Below are 22,933 nucleotides of genomic sequence, written 5' to 3' on the forward strand. Positions count from 1 at the left end.
TTCATAATGTGGACATGATAAGTTCCCCCCCAAAGAGAGAATACAATGGACAGATTCATTTATTCAACGAATATCAGCTGAGTACCTATCACATGCCAAGTGCAGTTCTGGGCACTGGAATACACCAGTGAACAAAACAGTTAAAGTCCCTGCCCTCGTGGGACCAGCATGGTACCTGGGGAGAGACAGGGGACGAACAAACAGAACTAGATCTAATGTCAGTAATAGTAAATGATCTGCTAGAGAATGATGAGTTGGGTCGGGGACCTTTACTAAATAGTGGAAGCTTCTTTGGTCGGCTGGCCTCCGTGCAGACACCTGCAGAAAAGACATGGTGAGCTGTGCCGACATCAAGAAGATGAAAGAAAAGAGGCTGAGAAGTGTAGTTTAGGAGAGATTCACTTTTAGAGGGTAAAGAGAAATAATCAGGGAAAGACACCAAAAATAAATGGAGAGAGAAAAAGATAAACCACAAAAGTAAACTAACTGTGAAACAGAAAGATGTATCTTAATAATGCCAACGTGGCTTTACAAGAAGTCAAAGTCTTTATAAAGATTATGGAAAAGGGCCACTGGTTTAGAAAAAGGAAAACCATACTCTAAACTTAGGTTCTGGCCATGCTCTACGGCAGAGTTGGTAAACTTCCTATAAAGGGCCAAAAAATAAATATTTTCAGCTTCAAGGACCACCGAGTCTGCTAGGAGGACCTGGAAGCCGCCCCAGACAATTCATAACTGAATGGTCATGCAAGAACACGTGTATTTAATCATAGAAGAACAATTATCTGATGTGACCAGTATTGTGGTTCTCTAGTTCAACAAACGTTTTTGGGGGCAAAACTCTTGATTTCCCGCCACCAAAGCACTTCTCCTCCATCTTCCTGGAAGGTATCACCAGGTACTCAAGATGTTTGAACCAAAAACGCAAGGGTTGCCCTGGTTTTCCTGCATCTCCTACAACCATCTATCAACACCATGCTTCTTCCCTCTGTCTCCTTTCCAGATCCCTCTGGAAGCCTCCAGTATCTCTCACCTGAGCTAATTCGAGGGCCGCCTGACTGGCTTCCTTGAGTCCACCCTTGTTCCTTCAAGTCCTCCTCTCAGAAACCAGAGTTAACTTTTAAAAATGTAAATCACACCATGTTGTTCTCTCACTTGAAAGAATTCAGTGGCCCATCAGTGCTTTTAGAGTAAAATCCAGATCCACACGAGGGCCTCCCAGGCTCCGCATGGCTGGCACCTGCCTGTCTGTGGATCATGGCCAAACCGCTGTCCTGCTCGCTGCCCCTGGTCTTTCCTCTCCACCACAGGGCTCTTCCTCTCCAACTAGAATATTCTTTTCTACTCACCACAGGGCTCTTCCTCTCCAACTAGAATATTCTTTTCTACTCTTATCCTCAAGTGTCTGCTAAACTGTGTTTTCCTTAGCTTGGTCTGTCTGAACCACCCAATCTAAAGAAGTTCAGCTCCCTCATTCCTCTCTATTATATCACCTGTTTGTTTTCTTTATGGCTCTATATTCATAGGTAAATATTATCCAGCTTTATGTTGAGTTATTATCAGCCTCACACACTGGACTATAAGCTCCAAAAGGAAAGGAATTTTACCTATTTACTGATATGTACTAGGGTCCTAACATCTAGTAGGTTTGACACAGCTCCTTGTAACTTTTTGTAATGAATGAGGTTTTCTAAAGGCTCACTAGCAAGCACTGGGGTTTAATGTGATATCTTTGGGCCCTGAAGACAAAGACACTTGGTTTTCCAATTACTTTGTGATCTTTGGCAAGTCATTTATTTGTGTTTTATTTGACCATCTGTAAAAAGTCAATAGCCTTTCATGAGGATTAAGCCAAAGACAGCTCATTTCTTATACACAGTAGGACATGATATATGCCAATTTCCTTTTATCCTTCCCCTCAACCATTCTCTGCCTTGTATAAAACACTGTGGAAGATCCAAAATTTAAAAAGAAAAAATTCCTTACATAGAAAGAAATTACAACCTGGTGAGACACCTGTTTCACACAAATATCTTCAGTATGGGCTGAATGAGTATAAGAACTCTTCTTCTGAACTCCAAACCTGCCTACTTCAACTCTTCAATGGTATGTCTCCAGGCATCTCCAGTGTAGCCTCTCTGGAGCTTAACTCTTGATTTCCACCCACTCTTCATCAAAATATTCTTTCCCTTAGCAGCCTTTCCCATCTCTAACAGGGTGCCTCCACCTACCCTTTTCTCAGGACACTAAACAGTAAGTTATCCTCCACATTCACCTGCCAGAAGCTCATTCATCACTGTGGTCACTGTTTCTCTTCCAAAACATAACTCAAACTTGGCTCCTTATCTCCTCCTTGATGGCCCCCCAAGAGTCCACCAAGACATGGAAGCAATCTAAATATCCATCGACAGAGGAATGGATAAAGAAGATGTGGTACATATATACAATGGAATACTACTCAGCCATAAAAAGGAATGAAACAGTGCCATTTGCAGCAACATGGATGGACCTAGAGATGCTCATACTAGGTGAAGTAAGTCGGACAGACAAATATCATAGGATGTCACTCATACATGGAACCTAAACAATGATACAAATGAACTTATTAACAAAACAGAAACTTATGGTTACCAAAGTGGAAACATGGAGGGGGGGAGGGATAAATCATGAGCTTGGGATGAACACACACACACTACTCTATATAAGATAGCTAACCAACAACAACAAAAAGAATGACTGTTGGGAGGAAAATGAATACAGGAGCTCTATATTTGTGAACATCGTTTCTTTCCCCTCAAGCTCAGAAAACAGTTTTGGTCTTTGGATCATAAAACCAAACAACCCAAAATAATCCCCAAATAACAATTACTCTTCCTCACTACACACATGCATGCACAAACACATAAAAGCACATACTCTAAGACTGAGTGCTCTATTTCACTACAATAAGTTATATGTCATTAAAAAGGGCACACAAACCAATTACAATTTTGCTTTGCCTATGTAGTCTAAATTGTACTGCTCAATAATATACTTACTTTGCTGTTAAGAAATTGATATTTTAGAAGTAAACATTACATATTTCTAATCTACTAGGATACTTTTTGAAATATTATGGATTCTTGGAATACATTTTAAAGATGATAGAGGTTATCCTCTTTAGTAAAAACATTATTACATTCTAGAGAAGGCAAAGAAAAAATTGAAGGAGTTAGGGAAAGTTAAAAGAGAATTAATCAGGCAGTGAGTTTGGGGAAAGCAAAAGGAGACTGCCTAGAAAAAAGAAGAGGGCAATCAAGGCTCTCAAATAATGAAGACAAGATTCTTTAAAAGGAGGAAGGTTCATACTTCAAAAAGTAATAAAGTAGCCCAAATGGATATTGAAGTTGACCATTAAAACGTTCTGTAGTGGCAAAGGAAAAGTTTCAGTATCTTCGTCCCAACTATATCCCCCTGTATTCCTATTGCACTTTAGATCCTTTTAATAATTTCAGTGTATCAAGCTTTATTTGATATCAGAATATATATTTGGATATATGAACTTTTATCCAATGTAAATCATTCCTGTATGAATCGTTCATTCCCTACGACTATAACATCTTATTTTGTAGTTATCAGCTGCAACTTGAATAAAATTACTGTCCAGTATATAAGGTTATGTGACCTTTACAGCCTGTTATTATTGGGGTTTCAATTCAGTTTAACTTTTATGAAAAGTATCTTCATTCTTTGATGTCTCCTAAGCCCATAGTATGAATTTTAATGGTATCTAAAAGAACTGCATTTCGGTTGATAAATATTTTAGGACGTATACACAAGGGCACACTCATTCACACCTGCTTTCTCATATTCATATGCCACCAACCAAAACAGAAGATAAAATTAAAGAAAACACATTAAACTAACCACATAAGTCATTAGTTACATTTCTAAAGTTAAAGTTCTTCACATGAAAAATTTATGTGGGCAACAGACAGACCTCATTAGGTTTCTTCAGACCATGAGCAATAGAAAAATATTCTGGACTGTGCAAAAGACATTATTTAAGGACAAAAGAGAACTAATTCATTTATGAATTCAGGAAGATTTAGCACTAGAGAATTATTTAATGCACCTATAGAGACAGTTGATACAATTTTGCAGGTGATGGATTACGTGTTAAGGGGCAGAAATTATAAAATTAAAGCCAAAAAAATTCTTCTGTATAAATCATTCAGGAGAGCTAGGATTTGACTAATGACAAATAAATACATGGAAGAGAGGAGCTTCTTAAGATAGCAAAGTGCAAGTACCAAAGAAATGTTTTTGGGCCATTTGTGTCATTACACTACAGAAGACAACTGCATAACAAACTATTTCCAAACAGACAGGCATGGCACCAGTGGTTTCCCATTTAGTTACAGTAACTACCTACAAGTCTGGGATCCTGGCTGCTTTGTTAAATAAACAATAAATGTACTATTGAGATTAAAAATAACAACAACAACCAAACACTTATGGTCTTAAGTTTAGGTAGCAACTTTGCAAGCTCTCTGGAGGAGCAGACTGTACATATGGGGATGGAATGACCTGACCAAAGTCACATACCCTATCAGTAGCAGAGCCCATATCTGGCCCTACATTTGTCCACTACCAATTACTGAGGGCCTATTACATGCCAGATGATGTGTATATCTTTAATCTTTATAATAACTCTTCAGGAAAGATATCACTACCTCTACTTTAGAAAGGAGCACACTGAGGGATTTAGAGACGAAATAACGTGCAGAAGGCCAGTTAGTTGTGATATAGCCAAGGTTTGCAGCCAGTCGGGCTCGAAAGCCAGTGTGCTTTCTTGGATACAGAACAGCATCCCTGCTTCCACTGTGTTAAAAAGCATCAGTCTTTAACTTTAATCTGGGGGTCAGAGTTTTCTGTCCAATTCAGATGAGAACCTCTTTTTTTTTTTTGGAATTCAGTGAAGGAAACAATGGAGAAGAAGAACAATTTAGCACAGAATTCTTGATCTAACTAAATAAAATAAGACATTTGAAAAGGTGAAACCATAAAAAGAAAAAAATGAAAAAAATGTTAAAAGGGAATTAGTACTTCTTTTCTCTTCACTGGTTATTGTTGTAGAAGCAAACTGCTATTGCCATAGAGATAAACAATTATTGTCATAGAGACAGTTAAAATGGGACCATATTTCATATTCACACAAACTTAATGGCAACATCCTTCTAATACAGTCGAACAGCAAAATCAGAAAGATGGCCTCCTGTGTGACAATTTTAGTGATTCCAAATCCTTATGACATAAACCAATAGAGACCAGACATGTTATTTTATAACATTCAAATGTTGTGTTTAGTTGGCTTTAGGTTTTATGTTTCTATTCTAGCCTATAAGTGTGAGTCTATTAGATTCCGAAGGAACTGATTCAAAGAGAAGAATGAAGTCAGACTGGGAAGACCTATCCTTCCAGCATCTTTTAGAGGCAGCATCTGCAGCGAACTAGGAAGCCATCCACTTTCCAACATGGCCCTGTGCTAATCCCACCCCTGAAAGCCTTTCCCTGATTGGAACCCTCCTCCTGATACCCAGCTGATGGACGGAGGCAAAGCATGGATTCCTTTAGGCAAAGCTCTTCACAGCTTCCTGAGGGCACAAGTCACAGTAACTTCTCTGCAGAAACTCATGTTCTCTACAGAGAATAGTTAAAACTCAAATCCAAAACCTTTGTGGTTAGGTCTAGGTGTCAACGCATGTGAAACCCAAGAATTCTGTCTGCATTCTCACCAGAAATCTTAATTTTTGAAATCGTGGTTTTCTATCTCAGGACAGCTTCCACAATTCTTGTCCCATACACCAAGATGTAGCCCTAAGACATACCTCTTCACCGTCTCTGTAACACACATTTCATCCTTTAGGCTTTAAACTCTTCTTCCTTAGATACGCACAGCTATGCTAGAAGCCAGCTTGTCCTCTGCTTTTCCTGTTCCTGCTTCTACACTGCTGAGCACCACTGTGACAGTGTATGTTGTACATTTCCTACTGAGGTTTGTGTGACCTCATTAGGTTTCTTCAGACCATGAGCATTTTCCCTGTAAATATAAAATCCAACAGAAATGATGGGCCTAGGCCAAAGATTTGGTCTTTACCTAGGCATTCTCCCCCAGATAGTTACTGAAGGGATGGAGAACGAATGAATGACAAATATGTTCACAAAATTCTCACTGGCCAAGATATGTTATAAAAGATTCAGAAAAAAGCATCATTCAAACATCGAAAGGTTAAGCCTCATTTTACTTTGATGTAGAAATACAGAATACATGAGTAAGATTTCCCTAGAGTCATATCAAAAGCTACAGTGAAGTTCTTTATGTGACAGAAGTAGGTTAGCGTGTGGTTGGCTGAGCAAGATAATGAAACAAATCTTTAACTTTCAATTACTAAGATGCAAAGGGATAAAAATGCATCCACTCTGGGGCTTCCCTGGTGGCACAGTGGTTGAGAGTCCGCCTGCGGATGCAGGGGACACGGGTTCGTGCCCCGGTCCGGGAAGATCCCACATGCTGCAGAGTGGCTGGGCCCGTGAGCCATGGCCGCTGAGCCTGCGCATCCGGGGCCTGTGCTCCGGGATGGGAGAGGCCACAACAGCAAGAGGCCCGCGTACCACAAAAAAAAAAAAAAAAAAAAAAAAAGCATCCACTCTGAATGGAAAGCACTGATGAGAACACATCGCGTGGGTGCCCTTAACGCTCTGGCAGCAAGGTTGTATCATGAGTATTTGTGAAAGCATTAATTTGGGAAACACTGCATAATACAAGGGATGCTTTACCAAAGCTTTTCTTGGAAAGCCTGAGGAATAAAAGTAGAAACAAACAAATAAAAACATTTTCCTATGCATTGTACTCAAATGGCACTTCTGAAAAGGGTTTCTTAGAATAACAGTCACTGTCTGATACTAAGGAATTTTCATTAAATGGATACTCAGATGATGCACACATAAGGTACTATAAGAAAGGAGGCATGCCAAAGTAGCAACATGTAGGCTCTCTATTCTTTCTTTTTTAATATATATTCCTTTTCATATTCTTTTTGAGCAGGGGAGGGATGGATTGGGAGTTTGGGATTAGCAGATGTAAACTAGTATATAGAGAATGGATAAATAACAAGGTCCTACTGTACAGCACAGAGAACTATATTCAACATCCTGTAATAACCCATAATGGAAAAGACTCTATTCTTTCTTAACAGTAAATTAAACCAGGGTAAAGAAGTAAAAACTATTCAAGATCCAGAGACCATGCGAGAGATTCACAGCAGAGCAGTAGGTAGGATTAGAGCTAGCCGTTGGCAGAGTACAGGGACACTAGAGGGAAAGTTTAGGGCATCTAAGTTACTCAAATGAGAATGAACAGCTATTAACAATGTTTTCTAGTTCAATTTTTTTCAGGGACAAGAAGTACTATTTAATAATGACTCCATGAATAATTGTATCCTTGAGCATGGCTGTATAAAGCAGATTAGATAGATAAACCTGGAACTATGTAACTATGTAATAATTATGTAACTATGTAACCATTATTATATGTAACTATTATGTAACTATTTTCACCCCAGTTACCTTCTAAAAGAACACAGACCTACTGTTAATTTGAAGCGCTATCCCATGATGAGAGTTTTCTATGTTGAGGTCCAGGGCTGTAATTATGTAATTATTACTAGTAGAAATAACATTTTTTAAATTGGAGAGATAAAGGTTTGCAAAGACCTTTGCAAAGATCTTTGCAACTCGGATAATAAACTTTTATTTGTTATTTATTTTCCAAAAAAACTTAAAAAAATACAATATAGTTTAAGTAAGATGAAGCTGACAAGTTTATGGCTGGACTTAGTTGATCCATAAGTGTTCTTCCATTCTTGAGGTCCCAGGACTTTATAAATAGAAGAAAAAATACAAAAATGGTAGGAAAGGTAGAATTTATTTCATGTGTTAACTGGCAGCTCAATCTGTCAGCTTTAAAAAAGTCATTTGTTTTTTGTTTTTTTTGTGTGTTTTTGTTTTTGTTTTTTTAAAGAAGATGTTGGGGGTAGGAGTTTATTAATTAATTTATTTATTTTTGCTGTGTTGGGTTTTTTTTCATTTCTGTGCAAGGGCTTTCTCTCTAGGTGTGACAAGCGGGGGCCACTCTTCATTGTGATGCGTGGGCCTCTCACTATCGCGGCCTCTCTCGTTGCGGAGCACAGGCTCCAGACGCGCAGGCTCAGTAGTTGTGGCTCACGGTCCTTGTTGCTCCGTGGCATGTGGGAACCTCACAGACCAGGGCTCGAACCCATGTCCCCTGCATTAGCAGGCAGATTCTCAACCACTGCGCCACCAAGGAAGCCCTAAAAAAGTCATTTTAATGAACAATTTCATTCTAGCTTTTGACCAAGGATTCAGAGGGTGTAATGATGACAGAATGCTCATGCCTTCAGAGGATAGAATTGCTTAAACTGCAAGAGCAAGTATTTGTGTTGGACTCAGGAGCAAGACTACATAAAAAAGAAACAGCATGGTGACTATAATCAACAATCGTCTATTATACATCTGAAAGTTGCTAAGAGAGAAGATCTTAAAAATTCTCTCCCAAGAAAAAAAATTGTACCTATGTGTGGTGATGAATGTTAACTAAAGTGATTATGTTAGTCACTTCACAATATATACATATATCGAATCAGTATGTTGTATACCTAAAACGGATACAATGTTATATGTCAATTATATCTCGATGAAAATACTTTAAGGAAAAAATGAACCAAAGAGATTGCTTAGGATCCTAAATTTTAGAGACATTTAAATGGCCACCAAAGGAGGTTTATGACATTTGCTTATAGTATAGAGGTTTAGAAATTAACCTGTCTTGTTTTTGTAGTTGGGTTCTTGGAGATGTAGTGGAAACATTTCCTTGTCAATCTCTTTCTTGCACACCCTATTTCTAGCCATCAGTAAACTCGGTCAGACGTACCATTAAATTACCTCCAGCATCTGGCCTCTTCCCACTAGTTCCCCTGGCATCTGGTCCAAACCACAGAGCTCTCTCGCCTGGCCTATTGCCATAATTTCCCTCCGGTCACCCTGTATGCACTCATACCCCCGACAGTCCGTAGTCAGAATGGTCCTTTCAGGACATATACCAGATCTGGTTGCTTTTCCGCTCAAATCCTTGAGTGGTTTTGCATCTCGTTCAGAGACCTACAGTCAAACGCCCTCCAAAGTCTGGTCCTCACTCCCCTTCCACCTCTCACAGCCCCTCTGTCAGCCACTCCACCATCAGCGGCCTCCTCCAGGCCTCTACAATGCCAAGCACGTGGACACATCCTGGACTTTGTGCTGGTTCCTTCTGCTGGAGATGGTCTGTCCCCACATGTCACCGTGCCCCATGCTCTCAAGGCACCCAGGTATATACTCAACTAGCACTTATTCCCGACCATCCCCCGCTTCCTCTCTCCCCTCTGTGTCACCCTTCCTGATGACTTGTCTTCGCATCACTTAGAACCATTGGGCATATCAGAGGGTGCTTGACTGACCTCTGTCCCTGCCGCAAAACACAAGTTCCATGAGAGCAAGAGCTTCATTCGATTTGTTCACTGAGAAATGCCCAGAACCTAAAACAGAACCCGGCACCCTCTTAAAGCCAGTTAAATCCATGCGCTATTCCCAAACTGTTACGCCGGCATTAGGGAGCATCTAAATGGGGTTCTCATCATATCCCCATCAGGAGTATGTCTTTCCTACCACTAAAAGAGTCTGGTATGGCCCTTTCTCAACAGCCTCCTCAGAGCGCTTCACCCCAACCATTTGGAATAACTGTATCATAGAAAATGCAATGAGATAATTCCTATTAAATGAGAAATCATCAAAGAACTCAATGCTGCATATTATTCCAAGCCATAGTTTTAAAATGCTGCTTGAACTATTTATTTTCTCAATGGAACCAGTATGTTAGTATCATTTAAAAAAAAACAAACAGGTAATTTTAGTTTGTTCTTTCTGACCTACAGAAATACACACCATTTGCTTCACAAGTCTAGCAAGAAAAAGTGTAGTGAGCCAGGCAGAGGAGGTAGAATCTGACACTTCCAGACTCAAGTCTAGCTGACTGAACCAACATCAGGTGCTGCAGATAAACAACAACAGCAAAAAGATGTTAAATTGTGTATTTTTCAGGCTCGGTGTCAACTCACTATAGCCATCTTTTTTCCAAAGCAAGGAAGTTAAACAAGTGATGGAGGTGTATGACCCACAAAATGAAGCAGTGACGGAAAGGAAAATAGGCCTAGAAAGAGAAGCCACTTTATTTTTGTAATTACATCATCAGATTGAAGACGGGTTTCTCAATTGAAGAACAAGATATTCTCTAAAGGAATGATTAAATTTACCAGTGAGTGTAAGAAATAACACAGGTTTGATGTTGATGAGCCAGCATTGGGGAGAGAAAGATGTCAAAATTGCATCATGTCATTCTTAAGATTGAATTTGGACTCGATTTCAGAAAACACCAAGTATGAATGTTCATTCTGAAAAGCCCAGCATTTCATATTTCTAAACCAAGAAGAGACAGTGATATTTAGCTTGGAAGAGAAAAATGTCTTAACATTAATGTTTTCAAGGCACTGGCCTTATTGGATTACTAGAGAAAAACTGGAACTATACTTTCCAGAATATTCTATCTCTAAGGGTGTACATAGGGGTGACTTCTGAAATTCCTTACAGCCAGTAACTTTAATATTCTGTATCTTGAGACTTTCTTAGCCTAACAATATTCCTTTTTTATCTGATACTGTCAACTTTGAAGAGTTCCTAAGGAACTGTTGTGAGATAGTTAAGTGGATGTAGCAACATTGATCTGTGCAAACTAATCCTTAGAGATAATTGTGTTAAAATGTTATGGGTAAATCCATTGAAACCACCTAAAGAGCTTGGAAATTTAGATCTTGTTCATTGTGTCTGTGCTTTTCCTGGAGAACTCTTATGTTTTACCACCAGCAATCACATAAGATTTTTCTTAACTCCACTACTCTGAACTTTATTAGCAATTGATATTAACTACAGTATTGTTCTGATATGTTCTCTCTCTCCTATTAATTACATGCCACTGATTTCCTACTGCCCTGTTCCGGAACCCCTTATACCTACTACCTCTGACTATTCTTATTCTGATATCTGTAACGATTCTTTGTTGTTGTTGTTGTTTTTTCCCCTCAACATTGATTTCTATTCTATAACTTACATGACTGCTTCCTAGTATAATGTGTAAATTTTATTTGAAAACAAAATATATTTCTTAACTTGGTTTATGACTATACATACTTTTTCAGGTAATAATATATCCTAGAGATCTCTCCATAGTCATATACAGAGATATTTTTATTGAGATATAATTGACATATAACATTAGTTTCAGGTGCACAACATAATGATTCAATATTTTTATATATAGTGAAACGATGACTACAAGAAGTCTAGTTAACATCCATCACCACACATAGTCAGGATTATTTTCTTTTTAAATATAGGCATCATCTTCTATCTTACCCCTCTTATTACTGTCCTGATCATTGAAAATGCTTTTCTGGCTTCAACCATCACTTTTATGCAGTTGACTACCAAGGGTATATCATAAATTTGACTTCTCTACCAAAACCCAAGACCACATTTTATTTTTCCACTTGAGGGGTACGTTTGCATTTAAACATTAATATGTGAAAGACACTCTCAAATGTTCATTGAATCAATATAATCCCAATTCCTCCCTTCTCTCTGACACCGCATTCAGTTACGGAATGCCATCATTTCGACCCTCAGAGTATCAAACTGATATAAGTACATTTTGGTTTCTATTCTTACTACCGCTAACTCAAGTCTTCATTATCTCCTGCAAAGATTATTATAAAAAGCCTTCTGGTCTCTGTGTTTAAAATATGTTTCAATCTCAACAAATTTTATTTCTGCTGTGACCTGTGTCTTTCCAAGGCACAGCTCTCACCCATCGATGAAGCCTCAGGAGTTCCCTACTGTCTTCGGAATTGGGAAGCATGTGACACCATGTCTCAGCATGTCTCTCCAAGTTTATTTCATTTCCTTTACCTCCATACATAGGTGTCTTTATCAAAATAGACCACGTATCCCCTAAGCACTATCTCAGCTTGGACAACTCTATACTGTTTTTGCTAAAAGAATGTTCTGGAATGTCACCATCTCCTTGTCACTCACTGTGCCTCAGGTTGGACTGTCAACAATCCAGCCATCCTTCAACATCTACACTAAATGATTCCTTCTTGAAGAACATTTTCTAGTTCCTTACATGGAACAACATCTCTCGGAATGAATCTCTGTAACATTTGTTTTCCATGACACACACCAGACTGCACTTGGTATGTTATTCATCTATGTAATTCTTTTATGCCCACAACTGGACTGCAAACTCTTTGTAGATGAGAAGCTTATTCATTTAATGACCTGAATCACTAAGGAAAGGCTTTGCTTATAGTAAGAGACAAATTCTTTTTGTTTTTAATTGAACACAGTCAGTGGGCTGCAACATACATCACATGACAGATCCTCCTTGAATTCAGTTTGGTGAACACAATTCAGGTTTTAAGTCCAAAACTAAAACACTTAATTTCTAAAGAATAGGCTATTCTTACCAACAAATAAGGCAAACACAATACGCTACTTGAAGTGATTATGGAAAATAGATGACTAAAATCATAATAAAAAACTATAAAACACGCTGCCACAACTTTAGACAAACGCTCTAGAGCAGCTGTCATCCATGCACTTGTCCTGTAACTCTGATCAGGTGACGTCGCATACATCCTGTTCTGTCTTGGGAACTGCAAACAGCTGGGCCTCAAACAATGTGCTTGTCTCCCCCTCAGTGCATACTCTGCTTTGTTTTACGTTACTGCCTCCAAAAATTCTAAATATCTCTGAGTCATGAGTAATTTTTACCCCTTAATTCTATTTTATAATATAATACATACACAAATGTTAAGAGAATGGACAGTTTCAAGAGACAGTGGGGGTTTAATTTGGCAATTGGGAGTTTCCAGAAGGCTTTTCTGAGGGGAATTTCAGGAAAGTGATGAGAGAAGAATGGGGCTGAAAAGAACCGAAGAGGAAATGTTTGGAGAGAAAGCGTAGAAAGTCAGTTTAAACACTCTTCAAGAAATATTCTTGTTGAAGAAAAATAACTTGAATGCACATTAAATAATATTAAGAGATAATCCCCCGACCTAATCGATAATAAATATTTTAAAAATATATTGAAAAATTCACATATTTCACTGAAGAAGATCACTTGCCTGTACAGCATATTTAGAACATGTAGAATACAACTCTAGGATAAACTGAGGCATATTGAAAATTTAAATCTCTCTGTAGCACATCAATTTTTCATATTCATTCATTTACTGAGTCATTATATAAGCTAGTAGTGTTTACTAAGTGCTCACTAAATTTTATTCATTATAATTTATCATGTGTCTATTTTGAATGTCATATTCATATGTGATATGAAAAATATTCAATTACTTTATAAATGCATTGGCTTGTTTAACATCTTTGTTCATAGAATACTTTTTTCCAAGGCTTGTGTTAATAAATTTCTGAGGTCATAAGTCATTTGAGAAATTGATCAAAGCTATGGACCTGTTCCCTCCCACAATGAATATGCTCACCTTTATACCAACATGCTCATAGTTAGCATATAAGAGCATTTCAGTTATCAAAAGCTGATACAGGTAGGGACACTTTTCAGATAAAAGAAGCTTCAAAACTTTTCATTTGAATTATTTTGGAAGAAAATCTTTCCAAGACATGTCACTCATTTTCCATCTTAATCAGATTATAGAAACTTTTATCTTGATGAAGAGTGCTGTTCCCACCATATGGGCTCCACTCTGCCAGATTCTTTCAGAACTTCTTTTTCTTTATTGTTTCAGGTATTCTATCTGCTATGTATATGATTCTAACAGCACCATCTCTGCTCCCAACCCTTTCTGTCAAAACCAGGAACCAGAAAACAGAAAGCCCAAAACTATTTAAAGTTGAAATAAAATAAGCTATCTGCAAGGTTCTGAGACTCTCTTATTAAATTGTATGGTCTTTCTTTTATTTGTGGTTATTCAACTCTGTCTCTTTCTTCAACAGCTTATCTATATTTCAGAAAAGTGAGGTGCTGTGCATACAGGCTTTATAAAAAAAAATTTGTAGTCTCTATAAGACATGATGATCTTTTGAAGTTCTTTAAGGAGTCTTTTTAAATTTAATTTTATTTATTTTTTTATACAGCAGGTTCTTATTAGTTATCTATTTTATACATATTAGTGTATACATGTCAATCCCAATCTCCCAATTCATCACATCACCACCCACCCCCTTCGTTAAGGAGTCTTATTCCAACCCACTGAAAAAAAATGGGCATAAGCAATAAACAAACTTTCTTAGTTACCTAGTCTCTATTTATCACTAACATGCTGTGTGTCTGTGTGTCTGTGAGCCTGCAAGCATGTGTGTGTGTGTGTGTGTGTGTGTGTAAGCTTGATGTTGGATAATTAACATTTGGACTTAGGACATAAAACAAATGCCAACTCACACAGTTTACAAGTTGTCACCGCAAATTATTCTGTCTGTGTGTCCTTGTCCAAAAACATTGGACATATCTGACACAACACTATAGTCATGCTTTACATATACTAGTATCAAATTGGATACCATGAAGAATGTGAATAGTAAGTGATTATTATTTATATTACCCAATTTGATATGAGTGGATTGTGATGGTTAATTTTATGCGTCAACTTGACTGGGAGGGGGATGCCCAGATGGCTGGTTAAACCACATTTCTGGGTGTGTCTGTGGAGGTATTTCTGGAAGAGACTAGCATTTGAATCAGTAGACTGAGTAAAGCTCTCCCTCACCAATGCAGATGGGCACTGTCCCATCCATTGAGGGCCTGAATAGAACAAGATGTCAGAGGAAGGGTGAATATGCCCTCTGCTTATCCTGGACATCCATCTTCTCCTGCCCCTGGACATCAGCGCTCCTGATTCTTAGGTCTTTGAATTCAAAGTGAGGCTTAACACCATTGGCTTTCCTGGTTCTCAAGCCTTTGGGTTTGGACTAGAATGACACCATCAGCTTTCTGGGCCTCCAGCTTGCACAGAACGGATCTTGGAATTTCTCAGCTGCTGAAATTGCATGAACCAAACTCCCAAAATAAACCTATTTCTATGTACCTACAGATATCCTATTGGTCCCACTTCTCTGGAGAACTCTAATATATGGATATACTTTGGAAAATTCTTAAATATTATTGAGAATAACCTTCTTCTGGTCATCAAACAATAGTAAGTCAGTCCCTGGACCAGTATTTGGAGAAACCAAAATAAATAAAATCTCTTTTGGGTGGTGTAATAATGTTTGGGATACTTATTCACAGAATATAACCTTTTCTTATATGGATAATCAGTGAAGCGATCAGCAGGCCAAACAATCACACTGTCCTTACACAAGACTGAAGACAATATAGGACAATATTGGTTTTATTTGCAGCATTAAATTGCTTTGTCACTCTGCTTAATATACTTCTTAAAGTTTAGTGATGATGAAGGAAGTAGGCAAACCTAGGCGAAGCATAATTTTAATACAAATTTTTCAAAAATACAAGTTTGGTAAGTCAAAAGAAAGGTAAAGAGGAATAAAGATTTGCAATTTATTGATATTTATGGAATTTTTGTCGTAAGTAATACTAGTACTATAGGGCATTTGGTATGCTGTTATTCAAACAGCCTACTTTAAGTTCACATTTAAGTTACTAGACTCTAAGATTGGTTTTGGTTTTTAAAGTTTTTTCCGAACACATTCTGAAGACGTGCCATGTTTCGATCTGATAATACTTTTAATTAGCCATGCGTTTTAGAATTAGGTGCTAAGGTTAACAAAAATCAAGAAAACAATAGCTCTTTGCTTTTTCCCCCTCTGTTTTTCTTGTAAATTACTATTGTCCAAACTGGCATAGCAGCCTTCCTGGTTCCTTCCTCCCCCCAAAAAATCATAGGCCCTTAGAAGAGTGGTTCCATCTTGAATGACCAGCGTCCCCAGAATCTCTCTAGGGTTTTCCTTCCATGTTCCCCAAACTCATAACCCAACATGCTACCCCCTTTTTCCACGGATTTTACCTTTCCTCTCTTTGCCCAGACACTTTTGGAATGGACATTTAATTTGGATTTTCTCTGATTTCTGAATTCATCCTTCAATAAATATACTATTTTCAGTCACTTTTTCTTCTCCTTGCCCATAGCAAGGACAGCTCCCTTCATTCGTGAACCAGCACAAGCTGCTGGACATCTACTCTCGGCAAAAGTCTGGGCCCTCCACCACCTCTGGAAAGTGGATTAAGGCATAACTCTAACTCGTAAGGCCTCAAGCTGCATGAAGATGGCATGTGGGCATGGAACCGTCTGCAGACCTTTGAGGTCTCCATTACACAGGTTCTCTTCAACTGAAGAATATTACCAGTAGTTAGCTATTACCAGTTACAAGTTGAGGTCACCCTGGCAGAATATATCTCAGAGTCAAATGAGTCACTATAGGAGTAAAGGACCTTCCGAAGAAATCAAGTATAAGATGAACCACCAAAGCTGTAATCATAAAAATGTTATGTTCTATACCGTGTGAACTCCCCTAGTTAATCCCTCCTCAAAGTTAGGTCTCTTCCTGATCTAGAAACTAAAACTTAAACATCCTTTGAATAAGAATGTGAGGTAAGATATTGATTTAAACACATCTTTATCTACAGTTAGTAGTCTTTATGTGAAGATTGCTAAAACATGACAATGAAAGAAAATCTGAGTCATAGTAACATCACAAGAGGAAGCTGTAAAGAAATAAAACTGTAAACCTGTATCAACTCAATGCATATACTATTTAGGAAGAATAGTTCTTTGTTCTTGCAGTATTTTTAACTACAAAAAGAAATGTGCCGTTTGGTTAACATAATTGCTGTTGGCTGAATGCACAATAATTGTAGCACTGTAAGAGGCCGTGTGTAATTCCTCCCTATAAGAGACAATGTTATAGACAGCTAAAGGAAGAAAGATGTTTTCACTTTACGTGTGCTACCATTACAGAATCCACTACAGAGACCCGAGAGACGCACTGTGTCCTGGAAGTTACTCATGAAAACTTCGGCAGCAACAGCATTGTGACAATAACCCCTAAAGGGCTCTGAAGTGTCCCACCCTTATGGAGATTCAGCACTTCTTTGGGACCCCTAACAAGAAAGTGACTTGGCATCTTCATGAACAGTGTTTGCGAGACCACGAAGGCTTATTTTTTATATAATCACATAGTATATACTATATATTTTCAACATGAGATTGGATAGCAATAAACATTTGCTATATACGTGTACAGATAAATACAAGTAGGCTTAAATAAATGTATACAAATACACTCAGATGCATGCGAATGTGTGTGTGTAGGTATGTGTCTATAGTGCATATGTGGTTGGCCCATTGAAAAATCAGACACCAAATACCCACAATACATTACTCATGTAGACTCAAAGATATGAACAATGGGTACCACACTTAGAAATGTATGACTCAGATACTTGCAAAGTTTTTTAAAAATTCAGTCAGATTTTGGGAAAACATCCTATTTCTTACCTACATTTCCAGTCATTAAGTATGAATTCTGAAAGTCCATCATCCCCATTCCAACAATGTGTATAAAATCTTCAATCACCTGCATTAACTCTATTGAGCCCGGATAAATCTACAAAAATAAGCAAAGGTTAGATGGAATTTAAAAAATCTATATAATAGAATATATAACTGGAATTTTAAAAAGACACAATGAGATCATAAATGAGCTCTGATTTATTTGAAGACATTTCTCCAACTAGCAGCAGCTGTATTTTTTTTTTACTTTTTAAAATTATTTTTAATCATTTTATTTTATTTTTAAATTTTTATTTATTAATTTATTTTTTAACCCATCTAACAGTTGTATATTTTTTGAACTAACAGTTGAGAATGACATCAAATGTCAGCCAGCAAGAACTCTGGAGGTGATATGATGCCGTGATTAATCCTTCATAAATCCAAGAAAACTCAAAATATCTAACAGATTGTACACTTAGAAGCAGCATGTCTTTACTTTTGATGGGTTCCTTTCCTCACTTAAATATAACATAGAACAAACACTGAAATTTGGGGGCTTTTTACATTTTTTTTTACTTAGCATCTGTACAATGAACACTGGGGAAAAATAATTATTATTGCCATCATGAATATTTACAGACTATTAAGTTCACTGTAAAATAACTATCTTGGGAGAGACATTTATTTCTAATCATTGTAATAGCTGCTGTATGAATAATAGTGTTGGCAATACTTGCAGGATCATAAAACAGCTCTAGTATAGGTGTTTCACATGTACATATGTAAGACACACCCAACATCATCCGCCTCATACACTGCAAACAGATGAGTGTTTGCTTAAAGATGACCTGATTCTGGCAATAGCTCACAGTGAGTGGAATGTGAGGTCCATTTGAAAAGACAAATGAATTTTAGCATGGGTAACCCATCATGCTGACAAAGTCAGCCTGCATTATATAACCAGATTAAAGCAGAAAGTCTTTTGAAGTTACGTTCATTGCTTTTAGCCATTCAGCACCACTGCAGCTTCAAGCCATGAAAAATGTAAGTGGATTAGAGAATTTTAAATGGCTTTGTATTTGCAAAGGTTTGTGCAGAAGGGGGAGAGAGACTCTGATTAGCAGAAAGTCATGTCGGGCAGGGTGGCCAGCAGGCACAGTGCGTACGTATATTTTACAGGAGCTTGCAGCCGCACCCACCCAAAAATCAGACACCTCGAATGCATCGTATACTTCCTCACATATGGTTGAAGACATGAACAATGGTTATTACAGTTAGAAACGTATGGCATAGATAGTTGTAATTTTTTTTTTAATTTCAGGAAGATTTGGGGACAAATGCTATTGCTTACCTATTCCATTCCCGAAATGTGTGTGAAATTTCCTCCCCATTCCAAAAATGTGTGTGAAATTTCCATCAGCTCCAAACTTCCTGCTGCTACTGTATTTTTTCTTCTATTTTTGCGTAGGTGTGTGTGTCTATGTGTATGTGTAGTGTGTGGATAAATACAAATTAAAAAGAAGAGGCTTAATCCTCCCAGTTGAAAATAGAGAAGAGACTCCCTCCCTAACCCCTTGCCCCCCTCCCTTAAGAGCATTTACTTTAGAAAACTTGTAATGGTTAAATTCTTTCTCTGTCTCTTTGAAATGTGTGTAAACCTTTTTGAAAGTTAAATAGCCTCTTCCCAGCTTAAAGACCCAGGGATGTCTCTCAGTGGAAAGTCATCATCTAGATTGCTGTGCGGTGGGAGGGGCGGTGGGAGGGTTAGACCCTGACTTAAGCTGGTGCCTCACTCTGAGTTGCAAAACTGCCCGCAGTCATTAAGATATCAGAGCTCATTTTTCCTTTGGATAAAGCCAATTAACTAACAAGATGGTCATCCCAATTACCCAGTGCATTTAGGATGAACTACCTAAAGTCCTCTTACTTGAGAACTAGCTACTGTTTACCTCGAGAACACGTGTGTAATGAGTTGAACATCCGCTCGTCTGTATTAAAGGATGAAGTTTCTCTGTCTTTGCAACTCTTAGTGAACTGCCTGTGATGCACATCACATTCTGGCTTAATGCCTATTCAATAATAAAACTGTTTTCTTTCCTGTCTACTTTGGGGAGAGGTTTTCTAGGGTGGCAGCAGATTTTGTTTGTAGTTATATGTTCCCAACAGTTTTCAAATGTCATAGAGCCGGGGCTGATTTTTTTTTTTTTTTTTCTGTAAAGGGTCAGAGAGTGGCTTTGTGGATCACGGGGTCTCTGTTGGAACAACTCAGCTCTGTCCTTGCTGTACCATAGCAGCCATAGGTACTGTGGCTATGATGCCAAACTTTATTTACAAAACAGGTGCCAGCCTGGATCTGGCTCAGCGGCCACAATTTACGCACTCCTGGAGAGACACAGGAGCGTTCAGTATAAAAAGGAAATACTGATCATCACAATTATCATGAATGAAATGGACCGTCCATTCCAACTACAATGATGGTGTATAAAACAGTGCTATAGAGAATGCAGCCTTTTTTTTTTCACTTTAGTATACTGTGTTTTAGTAGGATGCTTTAACTAAACATAGTTTCATCCTTCATAACTGGGGTTTATGTGTAGTGAACAAACTATGAAATGACACTGTTTATTGTCCAAAAGTGTGAGTTCTAATGGCAAAACGCTTCTGACTTCAATATTCACCATTTTACTCAGCTAGTCTTCCAAATGCACACAGAGCTATGCTTTATGTTATATTTTGTTGAGACTATTCCTCTAAAATAGACAAAGGATTCTCTTTGGTAGATTTTAAACAGCTCTTATTTCTGAAGAGTTCACCCTTTGTGCCCAAAACTTGGAGACTCATTTACCACTTGGCTGCATTTATGAAAACATCGCTACAGAATAGTTGCTTTTATTTCTAATAGTTACTTCAAAGAAGCATTAAGGATCATCACTACTGAAAAAAATATTTAAAAGATAAGAATATACTTAACTCAAAATCACAAGTAAATAGGTGGATTATGGATTCAGGATTTTCCATTGACAAAAAGTTCTGCCACTCTTCATTATTTGCTCAAGTTGGGACCTTGCAGTAAATAACACCGTCTGATGGATTGCAGTCTTGTTTTAAATAGGGTATTATACATTTGTCCTAAATATATCCATAATTAATAGTCTCCAGCACTCTACAAAGATGTGCTTAGCCACTTTAGAATACACTTAGCAGTGTATTCTAAGGAAAGACACCATTTTCTCACAGTGAGTGAAGGAGGTTCTCCTCTAGAATGAAGCCAAGGACAAATACATAACTCAAACTAGTAGGAAAAGATAGATTCCGTGTCTTAAACTAAGGAGTGATTTTTTTTTCTTGCTATGGCCAGAAGCACAGCACTTGTACCTGATAATGAGGTGGACCCACACTGGACTATTTTTAGAGTCTATCCATAGAGTTCCTATGATAATAGAAATAAAGGGCATGCTTTACTCCTGAAGGCCCAGAATATGATTATAAAGGGAAAGGGAGAGAGAGGGTCCACTTGAAACTCAGGAAGTATTCATTTTCAATATTGCATTGTTCTCGTGGAATTTTTAACAAGGGTCAAGTAGAAAACGTTTACATTAAATTTCTACAGGATTTTTAAAAACATGCTTATTCTCCCTTTCTTAACTTCTAACTCACTTTTTCTGTGATTTAGAAAAAATAGTATTAACCATGTGTCAGTGAGTATAGCACAAATGGCAGGACCAGGCATTTTTAAAACAATAACTAAACCAGTAAGGCTCCTTGCTACAGTTACCATGCTTAGCAGAAAGAGAAAAAAAAGCAGAGTACATTTCTTGTAATGAGAACTCATTTTTACAATTCTTGGCTTTGAGTCAAAATGCACATCTGTATGCATAATTCAGATAACACATAACAGAGTAAATACAAATGATTTTACTAGTTAGTACTCCCACAGTTTAGTTTGCAATGTGTCCTTTTATTTTGTTTTATTTTTTAAGCAATATTAAAGTGCTAGTTTATTATTTTGTTGTTTATTCCATCCATAAGTTATCTTTGTATTATAACTGAACATTTTTACATTTCTGTTTTCACAAATATGCAATCAGGTTTACGTGCTGCTTGGTAATTCTTTTTCATTTAACATTCCATTATAAGCATCTTACCATATCAATATTGATATGGCAATGTGTCCTTTTAGATTACCTGTTTTTCCTATAGTCTGTAGACAGGAAAGAAAATGATGGGTAAGGCATAGAGTCATTATGTATTAATACCTTAAAGTTAAACATTACTTAAACCTGCTCTGTTTTTTCACATTTTAAATATCATTGATTCCATAGATTGTTATGATAAAGGAGGTCACTTGTTTTCTCTAAAATTAGAACAAGATAATCTAGAATGACTTTAAAATTTTTCCTATTATGTTCTTGGAATAGCGAGCCATTACTTTTTTCACATATTACGAAGCCTTATTTAACCAACTTCATTTTAAGTTCTGAAATAACTTCAGCTTTACCTGTTGTGCATCTTCCCATTTTTCCTTGTTGTCTTCATCTAGAAGGTTGCTAACTATTTGAAAGAAGTTCTGTAAATTAAATTAGATAAAAGGTTTAATGTTACACGAGGGAATATCTTTTCCAGCAACATCTGTTTGAACGCTGAGGGTATAAACACTTTGCAATACTGCTTGATGACCCTAACATGCTATTCTAGAAGATCTCTGAGGACCCTCTCTCAGCAACATGATTCTGGGATTTCTAGAGAACGTCACAAATTCAGAAGACATCACAATAGGCACAACACTTACTTTCTATCACAGTTATATGCTCTGCATTCTACTCTGTCAGGCCACCGTATAATTATTCCTTACAAAGAAGCTCTCTTTGTAAGCTCCTGTAAGAAAGTCCCCTGTGTTTGTCTTATTAAAGTCGTCCAGTTCCCTGTGAGGAATGATTGCTACTCACACTGCTGGGTCGAAGGGCATCACAGTGAAGCCACAGGCCACGGGCAAAGCTGAGGCCAGTGAAGCCTTCCTCCTATTGGGTCCTGGCTCTGCCCTTCCTGGCTATTTTACTTTAACATTTACAACTACTTATTGTAACGACGACATGAAATTTTTCAAGTTCCTGCATGGTAAGTGCTCAAGAAGTCTTGGCTGTTTTCAAATTCCCATTCTTAATTCCCCTGCCTTTTGCAGCAAGCCAAAATGGAGGGATGTCCAAACCCTTGTCATCCCCCTGGTCCCTAACTAA

The 22,933-nt window shown here is 37.7% G+C and overlaps 1 protein-coding gene across 3 annotated transcripts in view; it reads right to left on the reverse strand.

The window, feature by feature from the left end:
• Positions 1-22,933, reverse strand: part of ADGRB3 (adhesion G protein-coupled receptor B3) — a 793,577-nt gene that overhangs the window by 368,559 nt on the left and 402,085 nt on the right. For all 3 annotated transcript variants that reach the window (XM_004270131.3, XM_049695237.1, XM_004270132.3), the window contains 2 exons: positions 22,198-22,266; positions 17,703-17,811 (listed from right to left, as the gene is read on the reverse strand). In XM_004270131.3, the coding sequence (XP_004270179.1) occupies positions 17,703-17,811; positions 22,198-22,266 (178 nt within the window). The remainder of the gene's footprint in view (positions 1-17,702; positions 17,812-22,197; positions 22,267-22,933) is intronic.

Source organism: Orcinus orca, chromosome 12 (assembly GCF_937001465.1).
Source record: "Orcinus orca chromosome 12, mOrcOrc1.1, whole genome shotgun sequence".
Classification (NCBI taxonomy): domain Eukaryota; kingdom Metazoa; phylum Chordata; class Mammalia; order Artiodactyla; family Delphinidae; genus Orcinus; species Orcinus orca.